This window comes from Monodelphis domestica, chromosome 7, assembly GCF_027887165.1.
Source record: "Monodelphis domestica isolate mMonDom1 chromosome 7, mMonDom1.pri, whole genome shotgun sequence".
In the NCBI taxonomy this organism is placed as follows: Eukaryota; Metazoa; Chordata; class Mammalia; order Didelphimorphia; family Didelphidae; genus Monodelphis; species Monodelphis domestica.
In genome coordinates, this window is record NC_077233.1 from 189,132,503 (window position 1) to 189,151,054 (window position 18,552).

Here is an 18,552-nt window from a genome sequence, read left to right on the forward strand (position 1 = left end):
TGCCAGATTTTAGTCCTATTTTTTTCTTTGGTACAGTAGCTTTCTTTAGTCAAGGCAGATGTAACTGCAATATTGCTGCACCTGTCCTACATGCTTGTAGGATATAAACTACTTCAACAAGACCTTGAATATGCATCAGGGATTTGTTATGATTTTAATCTATACATATTTAAATATTTTTTACATTTTCTTTCTCCTCTTGTTTTTGGGAGAGGTGATCTATATATTATTTGATGCCTTCTTAGATCAATAACCTAGTAGCCTAGCCACATATCCTCTGTCAAGACTATTATTGCTGTATCAGGTTATGTTAGATTAGATACTGGTCAGTATCCTATGTCCCTGAGGGGGGTGTTGTGAAGTTTTCCTAAAAGTCCATAGTCTAAGATCTTTTTAAAGCAATTTAGGGAAAGATATCACCAATAACCTGGGCCAGGAAGGCAGATCTCCTACAGAAGATGCTACAAGGACCATCATGATTCCAAATGGACTAAAAAGATAAGAACAATAGAGGATGTCCCTAGAATCAAACACTACATTATGAGATTCTGAGTGAGCCTTTGGATATAACAAACTGAACTGTGGTGGGTTGGACTCTCCATTCACTTTTGTTCTTCCCACTCACCATTATTTTATCCTGATTGTAAAACCCTTTTGCCAAAAAAGGGAATGCCCCAATGGCTCCTTGTCAATGCACCTATCAATCATTTTTTAAATGTGTTAAGAAGCATCCAAATTATAGGTACACTCTTTATGATATGTATATCTTTGTTCTCTTATGCACCCTGGTGAGACAATCCTGAAATGTAATAGACATCACATGTGGGATGATTCATTGGGGAGACTATCATGTTTGTCCCCCGAAGAATCAAGAGCAGGGAGACTAATATTAATCTCTTAAAGAATCAGAGTGAGGATTGTTTGGATTTAATATAAAATATACACCCTTACTCCACCAGACTAATCCCTTTAGGCAGGACACAAGAGATCACATGGCTCTCTGGCTTTCTAGAAGAGGTTGGCTTAATTGTCATGTGGCTATCTGAAGTCCTGACTTGTAGAAGTTCCTATGGTGTCTGGTCTGGACTCCGGGAATGAGGACCTGGACAGAAATTAAGCCTGGCCAATCAGAGATGCAGGAGGAGAGATGTCATTGGCCTTATAAGAAAGGGGAAGGGGGCAGTTGTGGGCTTTCTTTGGCATGGGACTTTCTCTCCTTTTTCTGGAGTGTTTATGACTTGGCCAGCTCTGGTCTTATCTGACTGGCCAATCTCAACCAGTGACTTCTTGCAGCTGCTTTAGTTGTGGCCAGGAACTGGGACCAAGAAAGTGTGCCACAGCTTAGAGGTTTTTTAGTTAGGGTGGACAGGTGTTCTTTATTTTCTCCCCCCTCCCTCCCTTCCCCCTCCCTATCCCCCCTCCCCTCTCCCTCTCTCTTCAACTTTTACTAATGAATAATTATGAATTAATATATAGTCTAAAGGAATTTTAATCATTACACTTAATAGCTAGCGTATATACCCTAATCCATTTTACAAATGAGGAAAGTAAGGCAGACAGGTCACTTCCTAGTGACATGTGGCACTATCTAGCTATTTCTTATTAGTCATCATATTTCAAAATTATGTTTAGGTTACATTGTGCAAAGTATTTCTCAATTCAGTATCTTCATTTATGTCATTCATTCTGGAATGTCCATGACTCTCCCTCTTAACTTAAACCAAATTTATGCTTCAGGACCCAACTCAAGTACTACCATCTCTGTGAAGTCTTGCCTAAGGGATTTAACCCTAATTTTTCTTTTTTCTTCTGAAATCCCATGATACTTGTGTCTGAACTCCACATTTAAGCACTTATCAATGTAACAGTTGTCTTATGAAAACAAGGGTTGGTTCACAGTCCCTACCTAGGAAATTAGGGAAAAGAAATACATAGTATTCTGTTTCTGGTTTACTTAGACCATTTTTTTTACAGAAAATAACTTTACAGTATTCCAGGGGAATATTTTATTAAAGGGGGGGAAAGGAGGAGGGACCAGAATCCTTGAGTGACCAACCAATGGTCCTAAGATATAAATAAATCTCAAGTCATAGTCACAAATGTAATTTCTTGCCAGTTAAAAGGTGATTGTTGAAGATCTGGGAATTGCACAGGACAATGTCTTTAATTTTCTCTCTTGTCAAATTGTTGATAACAAGATTGTTCCTCATGGCATTCTCAGTTCAGTAGAACTGCCGAGATAACCCATCACTTTCTCAGGCAAGGTGATAATAAGTCTCATATTTCTGTGCCATCTTCCCAGGACAAAATGAGGGCAACACTCACCAGGACTCACTTGCTATATTCTCCAGGTGGTTACTTCCCTCTTTCTTCTCTGGTCTTTCTCAGCTACCAGCCTTATAACACTATGCATACCTTTGGGTAGAAAACCTTTATTTTTCCTTAGTTATTCAAATGGATGAGAAAAGAGAAAGGAGGACAATATTCTAGCATTTGTTATATTTTCCTCTGGTAAAAAAAATATAATTCTTACAAATCATATCATATACCAAGTATAATAATTATCTAAAATATATGTATTCCCATGAATCATAAGATATATATTCTACAATGTTCATTCAATAAATTCCCATGTAAAAAAACTTTACTTACATTCTATCATTTGCTCGCTGTTCTCCCCAAGATGCAGTATTCTGCCTCATGATAGCAGACACCCATGTTTATATGAGTGACAGGTGGGCCAAGTTAGTTTGATCATTGACCAAGCAATCAGAGCACTTTTTGTGATTTACTGGTATTTTGGATCATATGGGACCTGGGGACTTCAGAGCCTATCTAGTTCACCCACCTCATTTTATAGGTGAGAAAATGAGGGAGCTATAATTAGTGAATCCAGAATCCCCCCTCCAAGAATTTCCAAGGGGTTCATGGATACTAATCATGAACTAATCTTTTTTTGCACTAAGCAATTACACAGATGTCTGCATTTATTTTCTGCTTCTGAAAGAAATGATATTCTCTTTCTTTGCTATACTCCCAAAGAAGGTGCAAGGAAAAAAGCAAAGAAGGAGTTTTGAAGTGAAAGAGTGTCTAATAGTTTCTTTTATGTAGACCATGAAGAGAGGGGCACCCTCTCTGATAAGAGTCCAGTTCCTCTTATTTTCAGTTATCATTCATCTTGGAGGCACCCCCGAGCCACTGGGAGTCAAAAGTGGAGCACCCCGTGTTCTCTAAAAGAGTTGTGTGGGCCAGCTTTTCTCAATGGGCGATGCCTTCCCAATGCATTTTGTGCCCTGTAATCACATCAAATTGATGAGGGAATTCATTAGACTGATTAGCATTTTGGTTAGTAACTCCCCCTCATCCCCTTACACCAATATGAAGAGATTAATTTTCCTCCATTTCTCTCATCTCCTCAATTCCTCGCCCTTTGAAGCCCAGAGAGGATAGCAAAGCTAGTTTAATGAAAATGTGTCAGGTTATCCAAGCCAATGTGGTCTCAAGAAATAGGTCTGAGTTCTTGGCATCTGCATTTGTTCTTCTCTGGTTTATTTGAAGAAGATTGGTGCCCTCAACCTTGGAATTTCAAAAGCTCAAGAGGACAGGCATCCTTTGGCACTTCAGAGTCCTGGTCTGCAGCAGTGGCAGAGGATGCCCTGAGGAATAATCAGTGATCTTTGGGACTGACCTTCAAGTCCAGTGGTAGCATTCAGCATCAGTGCTACCTTTGAATGTGAACTTGGTGGAACTAATATTTTAGAGGAACCAGGGCTAAGTCGACTTCCCTTCAGACTGAGGGGGTATAAGAAAGAGTATATACCCCTGAGATTCTGGGGGAAATATTTGAATGTTTCTTCTTCTTTTTTTAAACCCTTACCTTTCATATTAGAATCAATACTGTGTGCAGGTTTCAAGGCAGAAGAGCAGTAAAGGCTAGGCAATGGGTATTAAGGGATTTGCCCAGGGCAATGCAGTTAGGAAGTGTCTGGGGTCAGATTTGAATCCAAAATCTCTGGTCTCTAGGATTTACCCTCAATCCATTGAACCACTGAGGCGCCTCCATGCGTTTCTTCTTGTTTTCTCCCTTAGTAAAAAGTTTTTAAAATGTCATCCAGACAACTGTCTTAAACTGTAAATTGTAAAACAATTAGTCTGCATTAATGGATAGTTTTTTTTTATTGAGACTTTACTACATTAAATAAACTTACAAGTGTAACAACAAATCCAAGATTATTATCCACTATACCAAAAGTCTAAGCTCCTCACAGATCTCTCTCATCTGTCTCTCTGTCTTTCTCTCTCCCTCTTCTTGTCTCTGTTTCTCTGTGTTTAAAGGAGTCTAGGTTAGTGGCAGTGAGGTGACTCAGTGGACAAAGACACTTCCTAGCTGTGTGACCCTGGGCAAGCCACTTAATATCCATTGCCTAGCCCTTACTGCTCTTTTGCCTCAGAACCAATACTTAGTATCAAGTCCAAGATGGAAGGTAATGGAGCCTGGGTCCTTTTTCTTTTGATCAGCACATTAAAAAAAAAACAAAACCCTTACCTTCTGTCTTGGAATCAATATTGTATATTGGTTCCAAGGCAGAAGAGTAGTAAGGGTAAGGCAATTTGGATAACTTGCCCAGAGTCACACAACTATGAACTGAGGTCATATTTGAACTCAGGATCTCCCATCTCTAGGACTAGCTCTCAATCCACAGAGCCACCTAGCTTCCTACCTTGATTAGTGCTTTTAAAGTGCTACTTTATATTTCAAAATAAAAATATACAGTGTGCTCCAAATTCTTAATGTACTTATTAAGCTTTAATAATTTATTAGCTTGAGTAATTAATATATTAAAATTATAATAACTGTAATAAGTTAAATTTTCCCTAAGAATTTTGGGACGCCCTGAATGTTGTGATTCTTCATAGTAAACTAGTAGTATCCTTTGCTAGTTTCTCTGATTGCCTTTCTTGTAATGTAGTTGCCAAAGCACTCTTATTGCCATTTCAGGTCAGGATTGCATACCAGTCATCTTACAGAACCGTGATTGGTGTTTAGGAAGCAGATTTTGTGTGAGATTTGTAGCCTCAACTCTTTGGGACCCTCTTCTTCTTTATCAAGCTTACCTTGGCCAAATCTCTGAGGCTGAGTCAAGTGAAAAATCAGTATGGTTAGAACAAACGTTCACATCTGAAATTACACTCAGTGGAGATCAGGGCAGTAACTAAATCTGCAAGAGGATTCTAGGGAAAAAGGCCAAGTGAAGAGCTAGGCAGATCCTGACACCACTGACAAAATTAACTGGATACATGTTAAAAACTATTCTTGATTTTGCGTTTTGTCAACACAGCTTGACAGAATCACTTAAAGTTCTTTCTTCTTTTTTGTTTTAAACCAGGGTAAAGGGGTATAGACGATTGAGTTGGTTTTTCCCCCTCACCCCACCAACCCCAGCCAATTGTTTAGGTGTAATTTTGCATGCTAGTGAGATAATATCTCATTTTCTAAAGCAAGGACTACATCTATTTATCTGTCTATAAGCCATGCCTGCCTGCTTCCATTTCATGCCCCACATCTTTTTATTTTCTTGGCTAAACAATGAAATTACTAGTTATATTGTTCAGAGATGGCTCAGTAGGTTGAGGACATTGATGGAAGTATTCCACATTAATCTTGTGTTCTCAATTGACCATAATCACAATGCGCTGTGATAACATGGTATTGTTATGCTATTTCTTGCATCCTTCTACAGGTGTAATTTGGAGCATGATGACTATTGGTCAGGCATTATGTCTAATTCTATAGCTTGTACTCTGTTTAGCACATAATGCATTAATATTAGTAACATTTTATTTCGTACAGTATGATTCATAATCTGATCTATTTCGTGTCTCATTGCAACTAACAAATGTTCTCCTTCTGAATCAGCATTATCCAGATGGTATTACTGACCAAAATTAGACCACGTATCCCTCTTTTTTAGCCCCATGAACATCGAACAATATTAATATTTCTTAATATGGATTACATACCCAGGCCATGCAGTAAATATAAATTGGCATTTGTGTGGTATATGCATAGTACAAAATCAGAGGGGAAAATCAACAGTGTTTAAGTTGTTATGCAAGTGTTTTGTTCTAATGAATCGGTAGCATTAATTCGAGTTGAAGAATCATGTTATGATTATACAGCTTCTTTCCTACAAAATCCCTAAGGTTTATAAAAGAAAAAGCCTTTTAATAGAGAAATATAATTTGGAGCTGGCTCTCACTGTTTTGGTAGGTTTGCATGTATATCTTCATTCCAATAAGCACTGATTCTTTAGATGAACAAAAATATAAGATATCGTATATCATCCTTTCACTTCTCTGGTTAATAGATTTTCTCTGTAGAATGGGGAACTTTTAGGGGAATGCTTGGTGTTTAAAACATCTAAGAAAGTCTGTGGAAGATCTTTAGTGATTTTAAAAATAAAAAAAACACTCACCTTTTGCTTTTTTTGCAGGCAGGGGAGACTGATACATAATCCAACACAACCCAACACAACCAGTCCAATACACATTTATTATTAACTTCATGCTATGTGTGAAGTATCGTGCAAAGGCACTGGAGGATATAAATAAGAAAAAGACAGTCCCTGCCCTCAAGGATATTATAATCTAATGGGGGAGACAATATACAAAAGGAAGATGAAAAGAGGGGGCTGCACAATCAAAGGGTACCTGATGGGGGAGGTGGCCCTTTCACAAGGCATGAATGATGATGAGGGCAGAGTTTAATCCAAGCAGAACAGCTGGAGGTAAATGAAAGGATGGTTGGGATTCTAAGCCCTCTTTAGAGAGAGGTTTAGGGAAGAATTTTTTTGCTTCACCCTCCAGCTGTCCAGTGAGGAGGCAAAAGTATCTGGGGCACAGCTGAAGTATGAGCGCCAAAGTGGAAGTGGTCACCATGATGATGAGTTTTCTGGTGATGAATTTATTTGGAGGGGGGATGGGAAATAATTGTGATAGCAGAGTTGAAACCAAGTAGAGCAGCTGGTGGTAAAGAAGAAACTGAGCTGTAATCTGCCTCCTTACAGATTATACTCCTTTAGTTCCCTCCTCTGAAGCAACATAAAATAAAAAAGTACATTTCCAAATTCAAATTTTCTGTTTCTGAGGTTTCAAATGATGAATATGACTAGACTAGATGGGGCAATGGAGAGAGCATTAGACTAAGATCAGGAAAACCCAAGTTCTAATCTTACTTCAAACATTTACTGGTGTGTGACTCTGGACAACTCACTTAAATTTTCTCACACTCATTTTCCTCACTGGTAAAATAAGGATAATAATAGCACCTGGAGCAGCTAGGTGGCACAGTGGAGACAGTGCCAGGTCTGGCGTCAGGAAGACACTAAATAGATATAGAACTGTGGCCAAGTCAATAACCCTGTTTGCCTCAGTTTCTTCATCTGTAAAATGAACTAGAGAGAGAAATGGCAAGTTTCTCCAGTATCTTTGCCAAGAAAACCCCAAATGGGGTCATAAAGAGTCAGATAAAAGTGAAACAACTAAACAATAACAAGAATTGTACCCACCTCTCAGGATTGTTGGAAGGATTAAATAAGATAATAAATGTAAAACATCTCACAACACTGAAAGCACTATGTAAATGTTCACCTGTTATTCTTATTTTGTCTCTACTGTACACTCCACTGTATACTGTATACCCACAGTGGGAAAGGAGAGAAAGAGGCATTTGAAGTAGGAGCATGACATTGATGGGCTACTCCTGCACTTACTTATCTCTAAAATAAGAAGATTTGTGATGCTTTGGGCTAGTCATTTTTTCTCTGCCACATTCCCATAGAAGGTCATCTATATAATGTTGTGGGACAGGGGATGGTTCCAAAACCAAGGTAGCTTTTGGATTGCTTGAAGAACTTTGGGGTAGGTAGACTGAAAAAATCCTACTGAGTCAGTACAGATTCAGTCCCTTGGAGTACCAGGCTCAGGGACACTCATGAGATGCCCAAGTTGGGTCCAGTTTGATCTGAAGGTCCTGAGGCAGCTCAATGGTTCCCTCTTTCCCCACACTCCTGAATCTTCGAGGCACTGAAGGGACAGAATTAAACTTACCTGGACAAGCCCCAACTGTTCTGATTTGAGAATGGAGATGCACTGTTGTACAGTTGAGCTTGTCACAGCACAGATGTGGCACCTAGCCATTTTGGCTCCAAATTTGGAGCTTCTCTTGCCAAACCTTATTCTGCTTTCAACCAACTCACTACATTTCTGCCTTTGGATCACCTAATCCAGAACAACTGGTTGGCTTAATTTAGTTGTATTCAGATCTTCCCATTCCCAAACAAATAAGGTAATATTCACTTAGTTGTTCAAGTCATTCATAATTATTTTGTTTTAGTTTGAATATTTCATTTTTATCTTTTTTATTAAAACCTTTACCTTCCATCTTGGAATCAATACTAAGTGTGGGTTTTGAGGAAAAGAGTGGTAAGGACTAGGTAATGGGGATTAAATGACTTGCCCAGAGGCACAGAGCAAGGAAGTATCAGAGGTCATATTAGAACCTAAGACATCCTCTCAAAGCCAGGTTTTCAATCCATGGAGTCATCCAGTAGAATTGTGTGTCAGCTACAGGTGGGGGGAGGGGGGAAAAGGAAAGAATATGAATAATGTAACCATGGAAAAATATTCTAAATTAATTAATTAAATAAAAAATTTCAATCAATCCATGGAGCCACCTAGCTGCTCCTATTTCATTTTTAGCCTAATAATTTTTTTTTTTTGGTGGGGGCAACTTGGTGGCTCAGTCAAGAGAAAGTCAGATCTAGAGATGAGAGGTCCTAGATTCAAATCCCATCATAACACTCCCCTGCCTTATCACAGATGGGGAGGGAGGAAGCACTTCCATTGGACTGCTGGTCAAAGGGGCAGGTCATGGGAGAAATGTCCTCAGGTGTAGAGGGGGGAGGGGAACAGCCTCCTTTGGCATGCATGCCATAGGTTCTCCAACATGGTTCTAGCATCTTTTCTAGGACTTCTAGCTTTAGAGAGTTGTGTAGAACCCTGAGAGTTTTACGGACTTGCTCAGGATCACACAGCTAAAATATATTGGACACAGGACTTGAAACTCAGTCCTCTTGGCTTCAAAATCAGCACTTTACCCACTGAAACCTGCTACTTCCATTCCAGTGAAAATCCCAAAGTCTCATATCCTGGAAGTAACACCTTATCACTTCTGGCCACTGGAAGAGGTTTGTTTTCTCCATCAGATCATTCATTAGGACACAGATAGATGTTTTCTCCTCTTTTGTGCCTGCCATGATAATAATCACAACATATGGTATAATGCTTCTTTGGGAAAAGGACTAGATTGCTAGCTAGAAGCTGGAGAGGGTACAGTGTTCTCAGAAGAATCTGTAGGGATAGCTATGGATTAGTCATTATATTCATTCATTTCTAATGGATAATAGAGTCCTTACTTGCATTATTTCTGATTTTCCTAGACCCTGCTAAGATGAAAAGAAATCAGTCAAATGGATAATGTATTTCAAAGAAAAGAAATTGCTCTAGGTTCCTGGAGATATTAAGGGCAATTCGGTGTCAGTACTAAGGCCTTGAACAACTGGCATATGTATCAATTCCCACATTCTCTCTTCTTCCCATGACTTAGGATGGAAAATGATACATATTGAAAATGATTTGATATTTTTTTAGAGTGCTTCATGATGACATCTTAAGTAATTGGAATATTTGAATTAGATTCAACAAACAATTAAATGGTCACTGTGTACTATGCTAGGCACTGAGAAGATCTGAAATTTATTTATTTTATTTTTAAAATTTAATTTAATTGCCTCCCAATTACATAAAAAGTTTCCAACATTTAAAAAAATAATTTTGAGACTTAAATTCTTTCCCTCCCTTCCTTCCCCTCCCCTTTTATGATAAACCATCAGATACAGATTTTACATGTGCAATCTTGTAAAACATTTCCCCATATTCATTCTTTTGGGGAAGGAAATTCGAACAGAAAAATAAGAAAGTGAAGAAAGTTTGCTTTCTCTGGATTCAAACCCTGTCAGTTCTCTTTCTGGAAGCAGATGGCATTTTTTATTGTGAGTCCTTTGGGATTGTTTTTGGTTCATTGTATTATTGAGAATAGCTAAGTTATTCGCAGTTGTTCATTTTACAGTATTCCTGTCAATGTATATAATGTTCTCCTGGTTCTGTTTACTTCACTATGCTTCAGTTTGTGTAAGTCTTTCCAGATTTTTCTGGGCTCCTGCTCATCATTTCTTATACCACACAAGGATTACATTGTAGGCATATTCTGTAAGATACAAAATTTAAATAAGGCATATAGAGCTTATTTCTTCATAGAACTTACTCTATGGTAGCTGTATGCATTATACCTATCCTTTATGCCTATCATACAGATCCAGTAGGTATTTGTAGTACAAAACAATACATGCTAAGATTGGCATGGGAGGTTCAAATTTGGGATGGGAAAAGGTCATTATTGAATGAGTGGATCAAGGAAGTTCTCATGGAGAAGATAGTATTCAGGTTGTGCTTTGGGTAGGAATCTAGCAGGAAGAGAAGGGCTGTGAAGGAAATAGAGGCATAGTTACAGCGTTTGGAAGGAGTATCAGGAGAAGTTGGTGATCCAAAAGCCCAGGAAGAAAAAGAGTAACTTAAAGAAAAGCACCATTAATTGCTACCCAGCAGTCAAAGAGGTCGATTTTTAAAAGAAGTTTAACAGTAATTAGGGAACAATATGAAAGATGGGAAACTGAAGGGCATATATGAGAAATGGAGAGTAAATATGGCTTGACTGAAGGTTAGAGTAAATGAAGGGAATAGCAAGAGAAAAACCTGGAAAGTTAAGGTATTACGTTGTGAAGGGCTTTGAATGCCCACACAAAGGAGTCTGAACTCTGAGCGGAACTACCTGTTCTTTTTTTCTGTTCCCTACTCTCCTATGAGCCTCTCTTTCCCAAGTCTTCCTTTCAGGAGATTCCCAAGAGCTGCACCACACCCCTGCCTCAGAGGAAAACCTTCTCAAACTTCTATTTCCTAATCCTTCTCCCACAATGCTAGGGTCTTTTTATGTGCTCGGGGCTTTTTAGGACCACCTGATTTCCTTTTGATCTTTGCTTTGGGGGCATGTAATAACATGCTATCAATCTTTTAAAAATCTGTTTTCTTTCTAACTCCCATTAGCTAGAAATGTTAGTGATTAGAAACAGAACTTCGGATTGTTGACCATTCTTTTAGTCTACAGCTGACCTGTGGTTGAAGTCACTTAGGCACAGAGGCTGTAGCAGTTTGCCACTCCTAACCACTACTTTCAGCTCAGTTACACTTTCCCTGACATCATTGCCTCTCACAAATGTCTCTTGCTCTTCTCCTTCCTTTAGTTAGGGTAAGGACTGGGCTTCTAGTCACAGTCTCTAGGTACTCCAGAGATCAAATAGATAAGCTTTGGTGAATCCGTAAGTTATATGCATGTAAGGAAGATACCTCTTACAGCACTGTGGAGAATAACTTGGAGGTAGGTGGGAGAGAGGAGAGGCAGGAATACCTGCTAGGAGGCTATTGTACTAGTACAGTGGGTGGTAACGAGAGCTCCTACCAGGGTAGGGAGAGGTGAGTAGAGATTTTATGAAGGTAGAATCAAAATGATGATAATTGAAAATAAGAGATGAGAGAGATGGGGAGAGTCAAAGAGAAGACCAAGGTTTCTAGTGTGAGAGATTGGGCAAATGGTGAAGCTGCAGAACGAAATAGTGAAGTCAGTAGAAGGGAAAGGTTTTAGGGAAGAGTCATATTGAATTTTAGTGCCCGTGGAACATCCAAGTAGAGTTGTAAATGTTGGATTGAAGCTTGGGTCAGAGCTGAAGATATAAATTTGTGAATGACCTGCATAAAGGGGACACATAAAGTCATGAAAATGATTGAGATTTCCAAGGAAGATAGTTTAAAGGGAGAAAAGCATAAGAACCTTGGGGGAATACCTACCTTAAAAGGCCAGAATCCTTAGGGGAACACTTACTTTAATGGATGGAAACAAGGATCCTGTGACAGAGACATAAAAAGGAATGACTAGGGAAATAGAAGAACCAGATGAGTGTGTTGCTATGAAAGCAAGGGGAGACAAGAGTGATATAAGGGAGATATAGCAATATTGTCAAATATTGCATAACAGTCAAGGAGAGAACAAGAATTTTTTTAAAGGTCATCAGGTTTGGTCATTTGGTGATCATTAGTGATTTTTGAAAAAATAGTTTCAATGGAATGGAAACCAGATTTCAAAAGGGGAATGAAGTAGAGGCACTTATGTAAGCAGCTTTTTAAAGAACTTGAGCAGTGAATGGGATAGGAGAAAGATGGAATACTTGGAATTGGATTGGGGACAAGAATTAAATGAATTTTTAAAAAAAGATCAGGTAGACCCGACCTTATTTGTAGGAAGATATGAAGCTATTAAAAATACACAGACTAGACAAGCTCAGATTTCAGGGCAGCTAGGCAGCTTAGTGGATTGAGACCTATGCCTAGAGATGGAAGGTCCTAGGTTCAAATCTGACCTTAGATACTTTCTATGTGATCCTGGGCAAGTCACCTAGCCCCCATCACCGAGATGTTACCAGTCTTCTGCCTTAGAACTAATACACAGTATTAGTTCTAAGACAGAAGGTAAGGATTTAAAAAAAATACATTTAAAAAGGTTGATTTACCAGTGGAATTGCTTGTCAGCTCTGAGAGAGGGGAGGGAAAGAAAATAAATCTTGTAAACATGGAAAAAATCTTTAAAAATAAGTAAATAATAAAATTTAAAAGGTTGATTTATTGTTGTCTTCATGTATAGAAGTATAAGTACAATCCTAATAAGCCACTATATTATATATGCTATACACATCATGAATGTATATGCCTATGCATATTGTTAGTTTAATAGGTTTTCTCTTTTAGTTAGGAAGTTTTGATTCAGTAACTTCAAGGAAGATAAGAATGCAAAACATTAAATAGTTAAGAATCACTCATTGCTGGGAATATATACTTCTGATGACCTGGCCTTTCATAATTTTATCTTGTATCCCTTCTGAGTCATTGGTCTTCTGAGGGCATGCAAGGCACTGAGCCAGGATGTGAATCCAAGGATAGAAAATCACTCCAGAACTTTTTCAGTTATTTAAATTGCCTCATTGACACTGAGAAATAGTGCAAATAGGGAGGTGTTTTCCTTTTTTGCTTCAGGGTTGAAATTTTGTCTTTCACTAAGGTTCCAAAATTAGATTATTTGACTAGTATTTTTTAAAAGAATTATGGCTTAGAGAATAGGGCCATTGAATATAAAACACCAGATCCAACCCAGAAGTTAGTTGTTGTTTTTTTTAATGCCCATGCTTTATATTCTTAAAGTCACTCTATTTTGTGACGGACAATGTTATTCAGAGTTTCTGGAAAATAATAGCACTTGGCACTTTTTGTAAGCACTTAGGATCATAGACTTCAAAACAAAAGGGAGCTTAGAGGCTTCTTCAATGAGTGATTGTATCTGGGGATACGATATTCTTACCTCTCCCTTCACTTCACATACATACAGATATTACCATCACAGTTATACACAAAAATGCAAACGTTGCAGAGGTATATAAATGCACAGTCACACAAACACAACCTCCCCCCAAATCTTGTCCACACACCAACATTGACAGATTTGCATTCTTCCTTCAAAGATGGATACAGGGTCCACAGACATGCTCACGAATCTCACACAAAGCTGATCACCCTGCTTACAGATGACACATAGCACTCACAGACAACCATACACATACAGTCCCCTGACACTTTTAACCTTTCCTCAAGACTCAGAAGCAAAGATACATCATGGGACAAATATCTTGCTCACTTTCTCTTGGCTGTTCTGTTTTTGTTGCTGTTGTTTTTCAGAGTTATTTCCCGGCCCTCTTCTCGCAACCCAGCCCCCAGATCTTTCCCGAGACACTACTGCGCATGTGCTCCGCATCCCTCCCCTTCCTGGGTACCAGTCGGGCGCTCCCCAACTCTCCCGGCGGAAGAGATGCAGTAACGTCACGGGCGCCCAGCCCCTTAAAACGCTGCTGGCTGGAGCCACCTCCCTCCCTGCAGCCCGCTGGGGGGGGATGGAGTAGAGGAGACCCATCGACCCACCAGTGGAACCGGCAATGGAGTTAAAGCAATCCTTGTCCGCCCACCTGGAGGCTGAGAAGCCGCTGAGGCGCTATGGAGCCGTGGAGGAGACTGAGTGGAAAGCAGAGGGACTGGGGAGAAGTGAGTACCCGAGCGGGGAGAGTAGAGCAGCTCTGCAATCACGCTGGTGGTTGCTTAAGCGCGGTAAAACCTAGAGACCCTTCCCCGCCCGGCTGAAGAAGGCGCCCCCGCAGCGGGGCTTTTAGCTGAGGGGGGCGATGCGCAGCACTGCGCGGGTTTAGGCTGCTAACAAAGGGGGACCGGCACGTCATTCCGGCTGGCTTCTCAGCCTATGTCCAGGGGACTTTGAGAAGCGAGCCCACTGGGAAATGGAGAGGGGATACCAGTTCCTAGGCTCTGGTTTGGGCTTTCGAAATCCTGGTTTAGTCGCTTTGAGATAGCCCTTGAAGTGGGATCTCTTCCTCAATGGCAGGCAGGCAGGGGAAAAGATTAGGGGTGTAGGATGATTTTTCCCACCCTGATGCTATGAGAACTGGACTCTACATTTCTAAGCGAGTCAATTGTCCAGGATCAGTCTTCTTGGTTGAGGATGCATGTGAAATACTCAGCAGCATTCCTTCTTTCTCTCCAGGCATACCTACTTCACCTGTTTGATGGGGAAAGGTGGCACTTGGCTCAACTAAAGGTTTTGGTTTTTCTTCACTGTCATTGTATAACAGATGGGCTCTGCTTGCTGGTGCTCTCTAAGGTCTTCAGTGTAAAGAGCATCTTTCCAAAGAGGAAGCATTTTTTTTTTTTGCAGGATGCAACAGTTGACACTTCTGCCCCTGAGTGCAAAGGCAGAAGAGTGCTTCTTGGGGGCACTAGGGACATAATACTCCTTGCAAAAACATAATGAGACTCCAAGTGCCCTTCACCTTGCTTGCTTTAATGCAGCTGTTTGCCAGATGTGAAAAGCCATCTCCCTTTCTCATTCAGCTTGTAAATTCTTGCCTTTCCTCTAGACAACTGTTCTCAGAATTAGTCAGAAAGCAGGTATATAGATTTCCAAGCTACTGGGGATAGAAATGGGGATTTCATAGATACATGAAATATTTGGTTTAATTTTTATAAAGATTTCCTTGGGCAACTTCCAGTTCTAATGTGTGTGTGCTCCTTGCATCAGTACTGTCCAGTAGCAAAATGTATATTTTCACATTCTTACCTTCTCCAGTCACTGAGATTTAGAAAGTCCTCTTAGAATGGCACTAATGTGTACTGATCCAGGTGTATTCAGGTTGAATAGGGATGACAGGTTAATCCCTGTATGGACGTCTGGAGTGTTTTACAGGGCAGCACAGGACTCTCTTTACTATCTTAACCTTTTCTTTTTGTCTCTGGTTCCATCTTTTCCACACTCAAGTGTCAAACTCTCCTACCCTCTTATTGTTTCTGCTGTGATAGTTTTGTTGCAGTATCTGTTATGGGATCAGGACTGAATGTATCAATATTTCTTCAAACTAGATTGAAAAGACTCCCAGGATATTGTTTATTAATTTCACAAGCATGAACCAGTTCTGGCTGTTTCTGGTGTCTACCATGTTATAGCACAATAGGCATCTTTTTGGACCTGCAAACTGATGTTATTCTAAATGCAACTTTTTATAGCATCTCTTTGCATAGAAATATCCCGGAGTAATACTGAACTTTTGATCATCACTCACTCCTATTACCTTACTGTAGCCTTTGCCCTGTGAACTTCTTAATCTTTTGGGTCACAAGCTGTAAGCTGTCCAGAGCTTTTTAGATAACTCCTTTATACTTCTTTCTTGTGGTAACAAAAGCCCGTCATCCTCATGCTGTTTTAGAACTCTGATCACAGACTCTGGTCTGTTTTTATAGGTATCTTGAAATCCAAAGTTATTTTTTAAATTACTAAAATTTGGAATCTTTCTAATCTTAGTTGGCTAGTTGTTAGTTTTACCTTTTGGGGTTTCAAACTGTTGGTTATATAGTCTGGGCCATTTTTCTTGCTAAAAGATATTTGAGAGAAAAATAACAATAAGGAGCTCTTTGGGGACTCCTGCCCACCTTTCTATATCTACGCCATCATACATAACACTTATAAAATATATATATATATATATTCATATAGAATGATGATTATTACTATTGGTTTCCAAAAATAAAAACACCAAGCTGATGTAAGGATATAGCATTTGATGTTGAGGTACATTTTTATGTGCATAATGTGATGGAAATGTAGACTCAAGGTAGTGATTCATTTGCCTTTTTAACAGGAGAAAGAGCTCTCTGTTCATGGAATTCCCTACAGATTTAAATTTATTTTGTTAAACAGTAAGCATGTGCTTAATTAAAAGGCAGCATAAAAGAGAGAGAGACCAGAGGGCTGATTTTTTTTTTTTGTTAAACTGGATTATATCAGATTCTATTATTAAATGTTATTAGCAAAATAATAGAGAAGCTGAATATAGAAATGAATAGAGCAGAACAGTATTTGAGGATATTAATTCAGTTTTTCAGTTTGTAAATTCTACATATTCCAGTTTCTTCTTCTATATAACTGAGATAATAACCCTATTTTCCTTATAAGAAATTGCTTTGGATCCTTGGAGAGAGTTTTATAGAGAAAATGATTTGGTTTTAGAAAATGTTTGACCTTTTTTCCCAATTACTTCCCTCTGTTATTAAGCCTCATTGCCTTCTGGATTTGCACTGGGCTTTTAAGGGTGGGTAGGATTGAGAGAGGAGAGGAGGGGGCAGGGCATTCCAGGTGGGTGGAAAAGCATCAGAGAAAGTATGGAGGTGGGAAAGAGCATGCTGTGTGCAAAGGACAAGAATAAAGTAGAAGGCTCATGCAACAAATTTTCCCATAAGCAAAAGAGAACGTGACTCCAGTTTAAAGGCCCAAGCTTGTGGAATGATTAGTAAGTTTGTTGACACCAGTCAAACAAATGCATTTAGACTCAAACTGAACAATATTTCAGGTTTATCAAAATAGTAAAGATGGAAAGAACATAATATATCTTTTAAAAATAGGTTTTCTATGAAAGTTTGGTTTGCTTTGGTTACTTTCAGGTGTATGAGGCAAATGTTTCTTGAACTGATTAATAGGGTAGTTAAATCTTTGAAGAGCAGTAAGGACTTCCTCAGCAGCATGGAATAGTGAAAAGAGATCCAGATCTGGAGTCAGAGTATCTGGGTTCTTTCCAATAGCATTATAATCAATGTTTAAAAGCAACCAGGGGGTGAGGGGGGGGGGAAGGTACACATCACATATTTAAGCTTCATATGCATTATAAACACTTTCTCCATCATTTTAGTAAGTGCAGAAAAAAAATTAAGCCCTGATTGTATCATTCACTGTTTTCTGAGATGTAAAGGCTCACACTGAGAATTTTAAAATTGGCTCCCATGGTTCTTGCCAACAATATGACCTTAGGTATATCATTTTTTCTCCAGAGGCCTCAGTTCTTCATCTGTAAAGTGAGGGAGTTCAATTTAATGGTTTCTTAGATCCTTTCAAGCTCTACATTCTATGATCCCAAGATGTGAAGAAGGAGGCAAGGCTGTAGAGATGGTATGAAATAGTCATTAGTGAATAAAGCAAGCAACTGAGATATAAAAGCCTTGCATCTAAACTCCACACCATTGCCAGAATGGTAACCTATATTGTGCAAGTAATTGAGGGGACAGAATTGTAGAGTTACAAAGAAGATGACTATACACTCAATGTTTTAGTCTCTAGCGTCTAGCACAGTTCCATGCATGTAGTAGAATGGTGTCTGAATTAGGAAGCATTTTAAAGAAACATATCATTATTGACTTTTTTGTGTAGGTTCATCACTTTAAAAAGTAAATCTAATAAATAGAGAGACATTTTCATCTTCATCAGAATATTTAATGATCTTAGGGGTTCATTCTTACTCATTAACTGGTGGAGAAAAACAACCACTTGCTCTCATTCCTGTTCTCTACACAAAATTTGCAAAGGACAATAATATGAGCATTTATAGAGCTCTTCAGTCAGTCAATCAATAAACATTTATTAAACATTTACTATGTTCCAGGCAGTGTGCTAAGTATTGGGGTTACCAGAAGAGACAAAGGACAGGCCCTTCTCTGAAGGAGCTCACAGTCTAAAGGGAGAGACGGCATGCAAACGCTATGTACGAACACGGTATATACAGGATAATTTGGGGTGGGGAGTCTCTACACGTAAGGAGGGCTGGGTAAGACTTCTTGCTAAACATGAGACTTGAGGGTTTGCATACTTTAAAATTTGCAAAGTGCTTTACACAGGTTTAATGTTGTTGTTGAGTCATGTCTGACTTGTCATGGGCCCATTTGGGATTTTCT

General features: G+C 39.1%; 1 protein-coding gene across 1 annotated transcript in view; it reads left to right on the forward strand.

Annotated features, from left to right (window-relative positions):
• Positions 1-14,025: 14,025 nt before the first annotated feature.
• BMERB1 (bMERB domain containing 1) overlaps positions 14,026-18,552 on the forward strand; it is a 142,692-nt gene continuing 138,165 nt past the window's right edge. Inside the window, exon 1 of the mRNA XM_001366063.3 lies at positions 14,026-14,313. Within this exon, the coding sequence (XP_001366100.1) occupies positions 14,208-14,313 (106 nt within the window). The 5' untranslated portion in view covers positions 14,026-14,207. The remainder of the gene's footprint in view (positions 14,314-18,552) is intronic.